The 14,450-nt window shown below is 44.9% G+C and overlaps 1 protein-coding gene across 2 annotated transcripts in view; it reads right to left on the bottom strand.

Annotated features, from left to right (window-relative positions):
- Positions 1-14,241, bottom strand: part of Gclc (glutamate-cysteine ligase catalytic subunit) — a 44,714-nt gene extending 30,473 nt beyond the window's left edge. Inside the window, exons 1-2 of one of the 2 annotated variants that reach the window (XM_063253829.1) lie at positions 13,802-13,938; positions 12,384-12,504 (exon numbers count right to left, since the gene is read on the bottom strand). Coding sequence is in view for 1 of the 2 variants with exons in the window: in XM_023563636.2 (XP_023419404.2) it covers positions 13,802-13,951 (150 nt within the window). In the remaining variant the exon portion in view is untranslated. Of the gene's footprint in view, positions 1-12,383; positions 12,505-13,801 lie in introns of both variants that reach the window. The other variant, XM_023563636.2, reaches the window with a different exon arrangement.
- Positions 14,242-14,450: the final 209 nt, after the last annotated feature.

The following is a 14,450-nucleotide window of genomic DNA, read 5'->3' as shown; positions in this document are numbered from 1 at the left end:
TGGAGATCAAGCTCACTGCACCCCTCATTGCTGTTAAAAAGAACCCAATGTCACAAGAGGCTCAATTTGGCATTGACATCTCCCACATGAGACAATTCAAAATCTTGATAGAACTGTCTGTCACCTTAGAACATCCCCTCCTCTTGGTGAAAAAAAAAAACCGGGACTACAGGACCAGTGCAGGATCTCTACACCATCAACTCAGCCACTACACCTCTGCATCCAACAGCCCCAGCCCTATGCTCTCCTGGTTCTGCTTCTCCTGATGTTGTCTGGTTTGCCTGCATAGACTTAAGAGGATGTCTGTGGATTGCATCTGCCAGGCAGACCCTCTTTGCCTTTGAATGGGAAGACCCAAAGATAGAATAAAAAGGCCAACTTACTGAACTCAGTGGCCAAAGGCTGGGCCTCCCTTACTTAAGGGGTCTGGCAGCAACAAATTAATTTAGGGACAAAATCCAGGTGTTACATGCTGTTCTACAGCTACTCAACAGTTAGAGAGATCACTTGCTCTCAAACAGCCAGTCACTCTGTAACAAGGACTCTTGAAAAAAATCCCCGACTTACTTTCCAACTGACTAAACCTCTGAATCAGCCACCCTCCTGCCCACTGAGTTTGGCCTTCCAACCACGATTGTCTCTCTGACTGATGAGCTTTTTGCTAGCCAGTCAGATCTTCAGATGGAACTGACGTCTGATGTACACCCTGTTCATGGATGAAAGTAGTCAAGGATGTAAAACATCAAGCCAGACATGCTGTTACCGCGGAGAAGGTACTCCTAAGCTGGGCTTCTTCCCCAAAACTGGACTGTTCAAAGGGCTGAACTGTGGGTCCTAATTCAAGCTCTCAACTGGGCAAAAGGGAAAAGGTAAACATATACACTGACTTGAGGCATGCTTTTGCCATAGTTCACATCCACAGAATGCTGTACAAGGATCGTAAACATCACGGCAGGAGGAAAAACAAAGATGAGATTTCTCAACTACTTAGTGCAATTTGAAAACCTAAAAAGGTTGCCATCATCCATTGTGAAAGGCACCAAAAACTAGAAGACACTGTCACACTTGGCATTGCAAAGCAGACGAGGCCACCAAACTGGCAGAAGGCTCCACCTAGGGGACAAATGATTGTATAGAATCTGGAAGCCCAACATGAAACACCCCTAAAGCTGTCCTCAGGCTCCACAGTTGGCCTCTCTGCTACTCCAGGGAAGAAATTAAATGGGCACAACAGGGAGGGTGTACATGGGGACTACATAGTACTTGGACTTTACCAAACAATCAAAATCTGGCCTATTCCTGGAAAAAACATCATCATATCACACACGGAGGAAAAATTGCCATAAATCAGTTTCTAAAGCCACTACTATTTATTCCAAAATTAGCTTCACTCTATGCCTCTGTAAGTCAGAGATGCCAAATCTGTGCAAAGACTGATTCCCATCTACACCAACATTTCCACCCGCATCCAACATGCTGGACTTTCCCATTTTGAAGACATAACAGATTTTACAGAAGCCGAGCCATGTAGTGGCTACAAATATCTCCTGGTACTTGTCTGTAGTTATTCTGGGTGGCCAGAGGCACTAAAACAAAAAAAGCCAGTAAAGTATGCGGAGTATTCCTAAGCGAAATTACCCCCAGGTATGGGCTGCCCTAACCACAGGCAGCAATAATGGGCATATATCTGTGGCACAAATAACCCAGAAGCTGACTAAAGAATTAGAAATCAGATGGAGTTTACATCCAGCATACAGGCCCCAAAGCACTGGAAAAATTATTTAAAAAATAATAAATATAACTTTAAAGTCAATATTGACTAAACATCACTAAGAAACCCAGTAACTATGGGTAGATTTGCTTCCCATGGTCCCCCTCAAGATCTGAAGCTCACCAGGGCCCACAGGATATACACCCCTTGAGGTCTGTATGGAAGACCCTCACCTATAATTAGGGGTCTCCAGGGAAACCTGTATCAGCTAGGTGACATATTTCTGCAGGAACAACTTACAATTAGGATAGTCTTTTTCTCAAGTACACAAAAATATAGCTGAGCAGCACGCCATACCCAGAGACACACCTGCCCACACAAATAGCCCTGGGGATATGGTTTGGAATAAGGATTTATAAAAGGAGCCCTTACAATCTGTCTAGAGGGGCCCATACTTAATTTTCACCTCTCTCATACCAATAAATCTTTGAGATCCAGCCATGATCCATCATTCCTGGATCAAGGAAGTTCACTCAGACGACTGTTGGAAAGCCTGCCAAGGTAAGTCAACTCCCCTGAAGACAATCCTGAGGAGACAACAGACTCAAAGCCCTGCTCCTCTGACCCTGGAAGCTGACAGGTCTGTGCATCGCTGAGGCTGGATGGACACTGTACACTGGAGCATCTGCACTGACAGACTTACATTCTGCTGTCTGGTTTGGTTTCTAGTTCCCTTCTGCTTGTTAATCTCAGTATTCACCCTACGGTTCTGGCCTGTGTCCCCAGAAGATTGGGAAGGATTCCCCATGAGATCACTTTCATTCTCTTCTACACTGGTGTTATTGTTGCAGCATACTCTGAACTACCTTCGTAGGGTCAAGGTGACTGCCACTATTAAACCTGTGTTTGCTCCTACTCAGCTTGTTTGGTCCATCTGCTTGCCACTGCCTTGGGCATGGGTCAACAATGGTACTTACAATTGGGCACCCAGATACAGAATGATTTTACTGCAAGTACAAGGAGCACTCAACACACTGATTCCACTAGTTCTCCAAAGTCACAGGGCATTAGACCTCCTCACGTCCCAGCAGGAGGGACTTGCTTGTTCTTAGAGGAAAATCCTGCTACGAAGACAGTGAGCCTGGAGTTGTTAGGAAAACTGCCCACCAGTTTTGAGACTGAATAAACCAGCCGGCGCGAGTCAGACAGATGGGCCCCTGCTGGTGGAGCTCCCAGGGAAACTAGGAGCCATGACTGGGAGCTCTATTAGGACCCCTAACTGGCCTCCTCCCCATGCTCCCAATAGGACTTTGCCTATTAAACTGGTTCATCTCTTTCATTGTAAGACATATAACCAGTATTAGCCTCCAAATGACTCTCAGGTCTGGTACCTCCTATACAGCCTTAAACATCAACATCCTTGAAAAATGATTTTTCTGATTAATTAAAAGAGGGGGAAATTAAAGGCAAATTAAAATTTCAAAGCCTGTCAAGGGTGCCTGCCAAGACCAGGCAGACATGCTCACGCCCAGACAAGCCTGATTACAGAATATTCTTTTGTGTAAGCATCTAATAGATGGCTTTGCAATGTAACTTAAAATGTAACATGACATTTTTTCCTCTGTATAACCCATGCTTTGTATAGCTGATGGCCTTGCAATGTAACCTGAAATGTTTAAACACCTTCAGCAACCCATGATGTCACCCAATCCTCCAATCATAATTCACTAACTCTGCCTTGGTACCTGCCCCTTGATCTCCCCACAAAAGACCTGAAACCCTGGCAGGCGGGGCTGGCTCTGGCAGAGATCCCAATAAAATCCACCAGTGTAATAAACTGCCTCCTGAACCTCCTCAGTTTCTGTAACTCATTTTCATTTTTAAAAAGAAAATCACTTCCTGTACTACCATCATCCCTTCTATTCTTTTCTTCTTTCTTACCCTCTGGTTAGAGCCTATTAAAACTGTCACAGGTTGGAGATTTAACTCAGTAGTACAGTCATCAGCACCAACCAACCAACAAACAAACAAAAACAACCAACCCAGTGTTTTTTCTACCGATGCAGGTGGCTTCTGTGGCTAAGCAGTAAGTGTGCAGGCAATCACATCAAATCTTGGCTACTCCTTAGTGCTCCATGTTTTCTTCAGTAAAATGAAGCCAGAACCTACAACACTGGGAGCATTACATCAAATCACACATGCAGTCTGATGGCAGTTAACCACAATGCCACACAAGGGTCAGTGGGTTTGAGTTAATTTACTTGCTTCAGGGCAGTGACACACTGAAGCAGAAAACCTTGTGCTTTTCAAAGGCTGGTTCCAACTTCAGTGGGCCATGCTGAGCTGAGATCAATACTATCCAATCTTTTAACAGCAGAATAAAATATGGGACTGTGTCTCTCATGGAAAGGAGAGTCCGATGTCACAAAAATACTGTTGGCAAGGCAACTGTTGTAAGGGCTCTGGTCTTAGGCACAAAGGGAAGTCAGCAAAGTGGACACTGCGCGCCTACTCAGGCCATGTTCCTCCCTGCCTGAGTGGACCAGCCTCCTCTCCTCTCCCTCAGCTCCTGCCTGGGCACCAGGCCCACCTTCCCAACCTCCCCCCACCCACCCAGCTTACCACGTGGCACCTGCCCAGCCTCACCTCCTCTTCCAGCAGTCCCTCACAGACCTCTGAAGGGCCCTGTCCCTCAGTCTTCAGATAGCTCGCTGCTCAAGTGCTACTTCTTCAGAGAAACCTTTGCTGACCACAAGGTGACACCCTTCCCCAGCCCTCCCTAAGGGCAGTGCTCACACCCGGAAGCAAACATAACAGTACCTGCCCCGCACTGTCAGGAAGGCTGTCTCCGGTGAAGCCTCGTTGGAAAGTATGGTGTCTTGAACTGAACTGCAGCTGTGAGTGGGAATTTTCTAAAATTAGCTACACCCTCTTTTACTTCTAGTAAGATACTAACACTTTTATTTTTTTAAATCAGGGCTTTAGACTTCATTAGCAACTTCATTTCTTTAATTAGAGATTTGGGGACGGGGTGATCACATCTACATTGTGCTTTTTGGTGCAGCTGCTCTTCTAGATCAGTCCCTCTACCTTTAACCTGACTTCTTGAAGTTCACCCTGAGCTAACATACTGGATAATTAAACTACAAAAGACCTGTGTAAAAAGTGATCCACGGCAGGGCCTGAGACTCCCTTTCGGCAGCACACTGCATGAACTCTATACTTAGGAGTACCTGTGTATACTTCCTAGTTCTTGTTGTGGTTGAGTAGCAGAGTCAACACATCCCAACTCCTAGCCCGACCCCCTCCCAGGCCCAGCTCACACAGACAGGGTGCTGGAAAAGTGTGCTCCATAGTAACAAAGCTCCCAACCACCTGACCAGCAGGACAGGTCAATGGTTAGAGAAGGGAGCTAAGTAAACGCGCGCGCAAGCACACACACACCACATCTCTGGGTTTGTCCCAGGGATGGTAGTCCTCAGAGCATACACTTTGAGAGTGCTTTCTGTTGTTGTTATTAGCTTTTCAGTGTTTCTAGCAGGTCACTGCTACAATCTCTAACTCTTTCAAGCATTTCAGAGCAGTGCCAGTCAGCTTTCACCAGCACTACAAGACCTTTTCCATCTTGCTAACACTCTGCAAATGACTTGTGTGGCTAATCCAAATAGGGCAAACCATACCCAGACTCCCAACACTTCCAGGAAAAGGGCCATGCAGCCTCTCATTGGGGTTTTGTTCTAATTCTGTGAAATCAGCATTTAGTTCAAAAAGAAAAGGACTTAACTGAAGACAAAGAACCAAAATAAAATAATCTGGCAGGAAGAGAACAACGACAACAATAGGCCTTCGTGAACATTTATGTAACCAGGAACATCTGTGGAGGGGTCCTTGTAATCTTATTGTGGGAATCAGTTCAAGTACCAAATCCTGGCTATAACAAACACAAAACCCAAGACTACCAGAAGTCCTCTAGAGAGTACCCAACAGAGTAGAGCCATGCGCACAGGAACTCTGAGAACAGACCAATCCAGATACCCAAGTTTCCTGGTTACCTACAAAGATAAATCAAAAATAAACCTTTCAGGCTAGGGGTATTAGCTCATTAGGGGAACGGCTGCCTAGCACAAGCAAAGCCCTGTATTCTATACCAAGCAACACAAATAACAGAATAACAACCAAAAAATCAAACAGCAGGAGCTGAGGCTTCGTACACGCTTCTTATCTTTTTGCGTAATGTCTGAGAAGCGGGCTTCAGTGGGGATTCAGGGCTATCACTCTAATATACAACAGGGCCAGCCACTTTCTAGCAGCCACAGAAACACTACCTAAATGACCCTGAAGTATACGCATTCCCAGTCCAAGTCTATTTCTGTCTAAAAATTATAAAAAACATGCATAAATTCATACAAAGATGTGTAGACTAATGTTCAAAGAAATTTTATTTGTGATGGAAAAACACAAATGGATACAACACAAATAGTGCATAAACCAATTGTGCCACATCTATGGAATGGAGTATTGCTCAGCAATTAAAGGTAAGCTGGTGGCGGTACATGCCTGTAATCCCAGCACTCAGGAGGCTGAAGCTGGAGGGTAGCCTTGAGTTCAACGCCAGCCTGAACCAAACAGTGAAACCCTACTCAGAAAAGATCACACAAAAAAAAGTAAACTGCTAATACACACACGAGTGAATCTTCAAGATTTATGCAGTTAAAAAAGTCAGACCACGTTGGATGTGGTGGTGTACACATGTAGTCTGTCTCAGCCACTTGGGAGACTGAGACAGGAGATCATTTGAGCCTCAAGAGCTTGATGCCAGCCTGGGCAACAGAATAAAATCTTGTTTCTTAAAACAAACAAACAAAAAACCAAACTATGTCCTGCAAGATTTCCTAGATACAAAATCTAGGAGACAGAAACTAAGCTACAATGATAAAAAGAAAACAGTGGTTACCTGAGATAGCAAAAGGAAGGAGTTACAAAGGGCAGAGAATACTTTGGAGGTAACAGATACATTCATCAGCTTGATTGAGGTGAGGGTTTGCAGGTGTACACCTGCAGCCACACATACCAGAGGTTGCTCAGCAGCATGTATGAGGCCCTGGGCTTCATTCCCCACACCAAAAAATGAAACAGAACAAAAATTTATCAAACTGCACGTTTGAATAAAGGTAGTTTATCATCTGTCCATGATAGTCCAATAAAGCTGTTAAAATGTTAGGAAAAAGACTATGCTTGGTTTTTATCATTAACATATAAGTAGAATACCTAATTAGCAAGGTCACTAGGGTATGGTTCCCTCGATAACACCAGAAATAGCAGTGATGCCTCCCACACAGTTTCCTAGCTTTAACAATATATTCAGACACCAGGCTGATATCAGAGGTTCAACCAATACTGTGATGTCTGCTCTCAGATAGCAGGTCTTACTGACTTTACCTAGGTTTATGCTTCAAGTGGAGCTACGGGAGCTCCAGTAATAAACATATTTGCTAATACTCCTTTTTCCTTGTGGTGCCAGACTGGGCCCAAGGCCTCTCATGTGGCAGATATGCAGGCAGTCTACCCCTAGGCTATACCATGGCCTGACTGGCTGCTCTTCAAGACAGGAGGTGTTCACCTGGAGCAAATCAACCAAGTCATAAACCCAGAAGGATTTTCCAGAGAGGTCAGGTATGTGGCAGGAATACACTTTTCTTCTATTCTATTTCCCTCCCTACACTTTTAAGCAGTTAAACCTCTACTTATCCAGAATTATATAAAGACTTCTACAAACCGACCACTTAGAACACAAAAATGCACATAAACCTGCACACATTTTCTAAGAGGATGTCTCTCTTTTGCCTAGAATGCCTTTTCTTTTCATATACTTAATAACTACCTTCATGTTTCTTTCTTTACTGATTTTCTTTTTTTCTTTTGGTGCCACACTAAGGATTGAACCCAGGGCCTTCCCACTAAATTACTAGCCCTTCTAAAATTTTAAGACAGGTTCTCACTAAGTTGCCTAAGCTGGGATTGAATTTTCCATCTTCCTGACTCAGCCTCGTAGAGTGCTGGGGCTGCTAGAGTGTGTGACCACACATCCTTTAAGGCAGTTTCCCCAAGATGGCATCTAAAGAACCTGAAAGGTTCCTCATACCCCTACACACATTTGCCAAATTCACAAAGAACTTGTGGGGTGTCATGGAAATGTTCTGGTAAATGTTTTGCATTATAACATGGGACACTGAAGTAACTGAACTGTTCATATTAAATAGATGTGTATTAACTGAATAGATAACATATTAATATTGTACGTAAATTGTAATTCAAAGAAATTGGTTTAAAATCTATACAAAACTATTTAATACAAAAAGAACAGAACAGAACAAAACACATACAAAGAAGCCAAACGAGGTGAACACAAGGGGCAGTAGGCTCTGCCTGCAAAGCTACCTGAAAATTGCGCATTCACTCGTACCAGGCACACAGCTCAGTCATCTGGTTTCCTAATTTTCAAAGGAGCAATCTTTTGGCTAAGAAGGAACTGTGGAAAAAAATCAGTGACATCTGACTCTTTTACCCCTTGATTTCACCACTGTTTAAATTTAGGTCAATAACCCTCAGTGACGTAAGTGGACACACGCGTTCAAGTATCACATGGTTTCTCCAGTGTGGGAAACCGAAAGTATAAATAAAGGCCAAAATGCTAGTTTTGAAGAAATGTTCAAATGCGAAGGTGGACGAGGAAGCGGGAGGGGAAAAGAAGGAAGGAAAAAGGAAAAAAAAGGTTGAAGGAAAAAGAGAAACAAAGGTTTGTGAATAAGGAGGGGAAGAGAGGTAAAAGGGAGGAGAGGGAAAGGGGAAAAAGAAGAATCAAGACATCACGTACAGGTACAAATTCCTATGAATGTGATCATTACATGCATCTCAAATGTTCCAAAACAGTTAATTTTTTAACACTCAAGTCAATAAATGCTACTGAATCAATATCTAGTGACAGCTCAAAGAGAAAGGTGCAGTAAGTTTGCTTTTTGTCACACCAACCTGCACAAGAAACCCATCTTTGTGATGACTGTTAAGAATTAATTTGTGGTAAAATATTTTATTCTAAATCAAATAATGCATTGTAACAATTAATATTTTGAAATGCAATTTAACATTTCACTTAAAAATTACCTAGCTAATGGAATATAATATGACTAATTAATTGGGAAAAAGCCCTACATATATTCATGCTTCATTCTCCCATGCAAGGGGTATTAAATGAGATGTGCTGGATGTATTTAAATTTCCAAATAAACAGTTATGCTATCATTTATGATTCCTAATAACACTTGTAAACCACTTCACTAAAACCACCTAATTTAATCTCAATATAATACTTATTATAAGTAAAGTGTAACTGTCCTCACTTTATAGCTGATAAAACTGAGGTGGAGAGAGAACAAGCTATTTGTTCAAAGCTACTCTCAGAACTTTCAAGTAGATTAAACTGATTATGCTTTTTGTTTATTCTAGATTTATAACTCAGGGCTGTATAAGAATAAGAAGCTTATTTATTAGGAAGTTATGCATCTTTAAATAGTTAAGCACTCTAGACCATGACACAGGCAAATCTGAAGTTCAGACTCAACTGACAAACCAGCCCTTGATAAATTCAATTTCAGCTTTCCACGATAGTACACAGATATCAAGACAATGCATTTACCTCTCAAAGTTCACTTGGAACTAGAGGCCCAGAGGACAAAAGTTCACTTTTGCTAACTAGAGGACAATTTATCTTCCTGTCTTTGAGAAATACTGCACTGGTTTAAAAAACTAGAAAACTATTTGCTTTTAAGTGTCATTTTCTGATACACTTCCAACTTGTACTGTGTGAACACTTCAAATGGAGTTTTGATGAAACGCGGCATCACACATAATTTGAAACTTGTACAATGTATTTAAGAAATGGAGCTGGAGTCACAGATTTCAATTCTAAAGGAGCCTCTGCCACCAAGTACCAGGAAAGGCTTGGAAACCTCAAGTGACACTCATCTTGTCTGAATCAGAGCTTTGCCGCCTACATCAGCCTCTTGATGTGCACATTATAAACCAAACATGCGTTTGCAGAGTGGGCTCGCCAGTGCAAGGCCAGTGCTAAGTTTGTTTCTCCACACTCCCAGCAGGCAGCATAACACCCAGGATTAACATCTCCCACCCCACCTGTCATTCCCTGTACTGGGGCAGAATGAGAGATTGTTGGTTCCTGGGAGTCAGAACCTTTATTTCTCACACAAACACTGCATGAGGTGGTACCTAGGCTGGACCTATCATGTTAAAGGTGAGGCAGACATCGGTGCGCTGACCTGGGAATCTACCTATTTTGTGTAAAGTTCTCACAGCAAGTCCTTTTCCATTCCTCTGAGGCCAGCAAACACAGGCCTTCACCACCAACCCAGTTACCCCTGGGACTGGCACCTCCAGTTCACTTCTGGAGTTAACATAACCTGTTTTGACTTAATTGAAGTAGGCACACTATTCAAAAACTATTCAAACTGTAGAAGTTGGAAGGGATAAGACAAAGTCCAACTCTCACTTTCAAATCAAGAGACTGTGTGGCTCATGGTCACACAGGCAGTTTGGCAGACCTTGGACTGGGCCACAAACTGAACCCTAAATCCAGGGTTCTTTCTGGTAGGAAGGTACGAATGCTGTCCTACTCTGTAAGACCACATTTCTAAAGCACTGGGTCTCTTCCAACATACCTCCAACCCAGTTTTAAGGTTTTGCTGTTTAAACCAAGTTATGGTCTTGTAAACCCAACAACATACCCTGAAGGTATTTGTTATCAGGCCCCACAGTGCAACCCTCACACCCACGACACTCCTCTATGCCTAGGTGCAGGTGCCCTAGTGGGTGTCCCGCAGCAATCTCCAGGACCACCCCACTCACCACACCCTTCTCATGTTTATCTACTCAGCCTGCGGCTCAGTTATTTCCCAGGCTTCTGCACTCAGACAAGCTGACTTGCAGCCGGCTGGCCAGGACAGCACTCAGTTTATGCCACTGTGAGCTCCTACTAGTGAAGGCTCTCATGCCAACGCATTTCCTGTCAAAGGTCATCTCAGCAAGGAAGCTCTCAATAGCACATCGGAGACTCTGGCTTTCAACCTCTTTTAACTGTGAACCTCAATAATTTACCTTCAACATACCCCCTTCAAATGTACTCTCAAATAACTCACGTTTAACATGATAGTCTCTCTTTGTATGATCAACTGACATTTGTCACTCAATTCCATTTCATTTTCAAAAAGTCCTGGCTGACCAAGTGAGATTAGCAGTCCAATGTCAAGTGCCAAGGTGTGGAACAATGTACTGTATGTGATTATCCATGGAGGAATGGCTAGAGAATGTGGTAATTCCACCAATGTGATACTCTTGCGCTAAAAAGAAATCCTGCAATGTGTGATTTGGATCAATTTTACACTAAGTAAAATAAACCTGTGACAAAAGGACCAATACTATTCTCTTTCATCTCACTTACAGGAAGTATTTAAAATATTTATAAATGCCTAGAACCGGAGTACAGGACCTTGGTGGCTGGAGCTAAGGTGCAGGGGAAATGAAGAGTTGCTAATCAAGGTGTATGAAGTCTTAATTACTCAAGGTGAACATATTCCAGAGACATGTGTAACCCTGTTCCTGTAGTTGAGGGTACTGTATCACACACTTCCAAATGCAGATCTCTTACCTAAAAAAAAAAAAGTCCCTATTGGAACCTTCTAGATCTCTCAGCCTGCTAATGGTTCATGAATTGCAGTTCAAAAGACTGGAATGAGGCTGGAGTAGACAGAGGTTCAGGTGAGCAAGTGAAGGACAGAGCTGGGGACAACACCTCACTGCAGTGCATTCAAGAGTGAGGAAGAGGGAGGCAGCCTTTCTCTAACACCAAGGTGGCCATCGACACCCTAACCTCTTCCTTCTAATGAGGAGGCCCATTTCTAACTGTCAGCATTGGACAGCAGGAATGGCATTTCTGAAAAATCTCACATTCTGCCTAGAACTGAAGCAGAATTTAAAGCAGCATTAAATGAGCAGATTTTTTGCATCTAAGGTAACTTTTTACCTTAAAATGTTCTGTAAATAGTAAACTATGCACCATGAAAGATGCAGATGTGATGGATGGTAGGGCACAAAGGGAGGTGTGAGAAAGAAAAGAATCTAAGGGGATAGAAAAGACAGGTGGTACAATGGTGGTAAAAGAAGCATCTTAAGTTCTTAACTCTTTATTTGCAGCTCTGTGTATGTTTCAGCTTTCATTTATGATACAAAATTTGTAACATGAAATTTTAAGATGCAGTCTCAAAAAACACTAATGAAAGTTTTCACAGGATGCCTGTGTCCTGTGCTTATGTAAGAACAGTGCCACCCACTCTGAGTTCTAATTCTCAACAGGTTTGCCAAGTACCATCTTTTTGGGAAGCATTGTTACCTGGCTGAAAAGTGTTAGGCTCAATTTCTCCCCTTATAAAAGCAAAACACCTGTACTACACATTATCACTCTTCAATTTTCCTTTATCTTTTGAGGAGAGGCAAACCTATTACTACCAACCCTGTCTCCATGAAAGCCTGTGCAAGTGGAGACACAAGAATCTCAATTCAAGGCTGACTCTCAGTTCCTCTACTGTGTTTATTCAGAACGTACCAGTCGGTTTAAACAGGGAGCTCTAGCTGTGGATGGTGATCGTGCCAGTAATCCAGCTCTCTGGAGGTCTGAGGCCAAAACATCCTGAGTTTGAGCCCAGCCCAGGAAACTCCATGAGACCCTGCCTCAGTAAAAAAAAAAATTAGCTTTAAAAAAAAAAAAAAAAGAGGTGGAGATGTGCAAAAGGGCCTGGGCTCACTACCAAGGGACGGGGTGGGGGGATTAGTTCTAAATGGTCTTCCTGCTAATCGGGAAACATTTTTCCAAAGAGGAAGACTAGGGGCTGGGATGAGGGGTTCTGCATGAATGTAGGAAAATCTGCAGGCAGGCGGCGTCTCTTCACAGTCTCTGTACTAAATTGTGCTGAGTCTCCCTGATGTAGTTCTACCCGGAAGACTGACTGTGGTTTGTGGGTTGTTTTTTTTTTTTTTTTGGGTTGTCCTAACTAAACTTGAAAACAAACAAATAAAACTTTTAACTGCTGAGGAACGACCACCTATCATACTATGGGATTTTAAACGATTCCACGAGTACTGATGCCAACTGTATCAGGCACACGGTCCTAAGCAAAGACAGAAACAAAAAATTGCGTCCCTATCCACTTCGGGTAGACTGTTTTCCTGTGGGTACAACACACACAAATGCGTAATGCAGATTAAAACTGAAGAACTACCACCAAGCATGCTCTCTTTTTTCTGTCCAATGTATGATGGGCCATTTGGCTTGGTAGAAATGTCCATTCCTGCCCATCAGACTTATCTAATAATAACACAATTCTTTCAGACATACAAGGCAGAACTGTCTGTGGACCTTTTCAAGAGAAAAACTTTTTGCAAGGATGGGTGTATTCTGCACTGATAAAACAGTGCTCGCCTAGCGTGCTCACAGCACTGACCACAACCTGATCAATTTTAGGCCTGACAAACCGCCTAAGGCAAATGCAGACACACGAAAATCAGAGATAAGGCTTCTTGATAAGTTATTCAACTATATGTGTGGAATACTAATTTGTTTTCTAAAAGTAGGGAGGGAGGGCATAAAAAAATCGGGGCAGAAGAGACTACATCTAAGTCTTCATCCTGCAGCTTTCACGATCACTGGGACCAGCCGAACTCGCGCGCGGGGCCATGATTCCGGAGCCGGCGGGACGGCCCGCACAGGAGGCAAGGACCTCACTGCTTTCTCCCCGCCCCGGGAAAACCGAGTCGTAATTCACTAGCTTCAACTTAGGAAGTTTAAGGGAGGGGAACCTGAGAAGGAGGTAGAGAAGTTCGGGAAGAGACAGCTCGCTGAACAGGCTGCAGCCAGTGCCCGGCGCGCCGACCCCCGAGGGAGAGGCCCGGGCGCGGCCCCGCGGCCCGCAATAGCCGAGGTACCCGGCCGCCCGCCGTCCCCGCAGCTGCTGGGCCCAAGCCCACCTCGTCGCCCCACTTGAGCACGTCCTTCTGCCGGTCCTTGACGGCGTGGTAGATGTGCAGGAACTGCAGGATGCCGTGCCGCCGCACGTGGTCGGCGTGGCGCCGGGTCTCCTCCCAGTTCAGCGGCGAGCCCTGGGACAGCAGCCCCATGGCCCCGGCGGCCCCGCGAGAGCCGCGGGCCGCCCTCGGTCCTCTGGCGCGGGGGACCCGCCGCCAGGGGACGGGCTGGGCCGGGCCGGGGCAGAGGCGGGGGCCCGAGGCTCCCGGCCCGGCGTCCGCGCCCTCGCCCGCTGCTCCCGCGCCGAGGCGGCCGCGGACCCCAAGCGCGGCGAGGCCACTGCCTCGCTCCCCCGCGCCGGTGTCGCGTACTGGCTTCCCCCTACTTGTGACGAGAGGCTGCGCCGCCGCCGCTACCGAGCATGCCCAGTCCCGCACCCGCCACTCCGCGCGGTCCACAGCTCCGCATCTTATAGGCCGCGGACGGGGGCGGGGCGAGCCCGAGGGCGTGGCCGACGGTCCAAGGAGCGGAGGGGCCGCTGCAGGAGTGCGTGGGCGTGGTTGGGCGGGGCTGGGGCGGGGCGAAGTGGGGGCCGCCCATTAGGCAAATACGGTAGGGAAAATAGGCTTTTCAAAACAATGAGTACCAGTT

The sequence above is a fragment of the Cavia porcellus genome, unplaced genomic scaffold (assembly GCF_034190915.1).
Source record: "Cavia porcellus strain 051 isolate PalLab524CR breed Dunkin Hartley unplaced genomic scaffold, mCavPor4.1 scaffold_7, whole genome shotgun sequence".
NCBI classification, from domain to species: Eukaryota; Metazoa; Chordata; class Mammalia; order Rodentia; family Caviidae; genus Cavia; species Cavia porcellus.
This window is presented reverse-complemented; position numbering and strand designations above follow the sequence as displayed.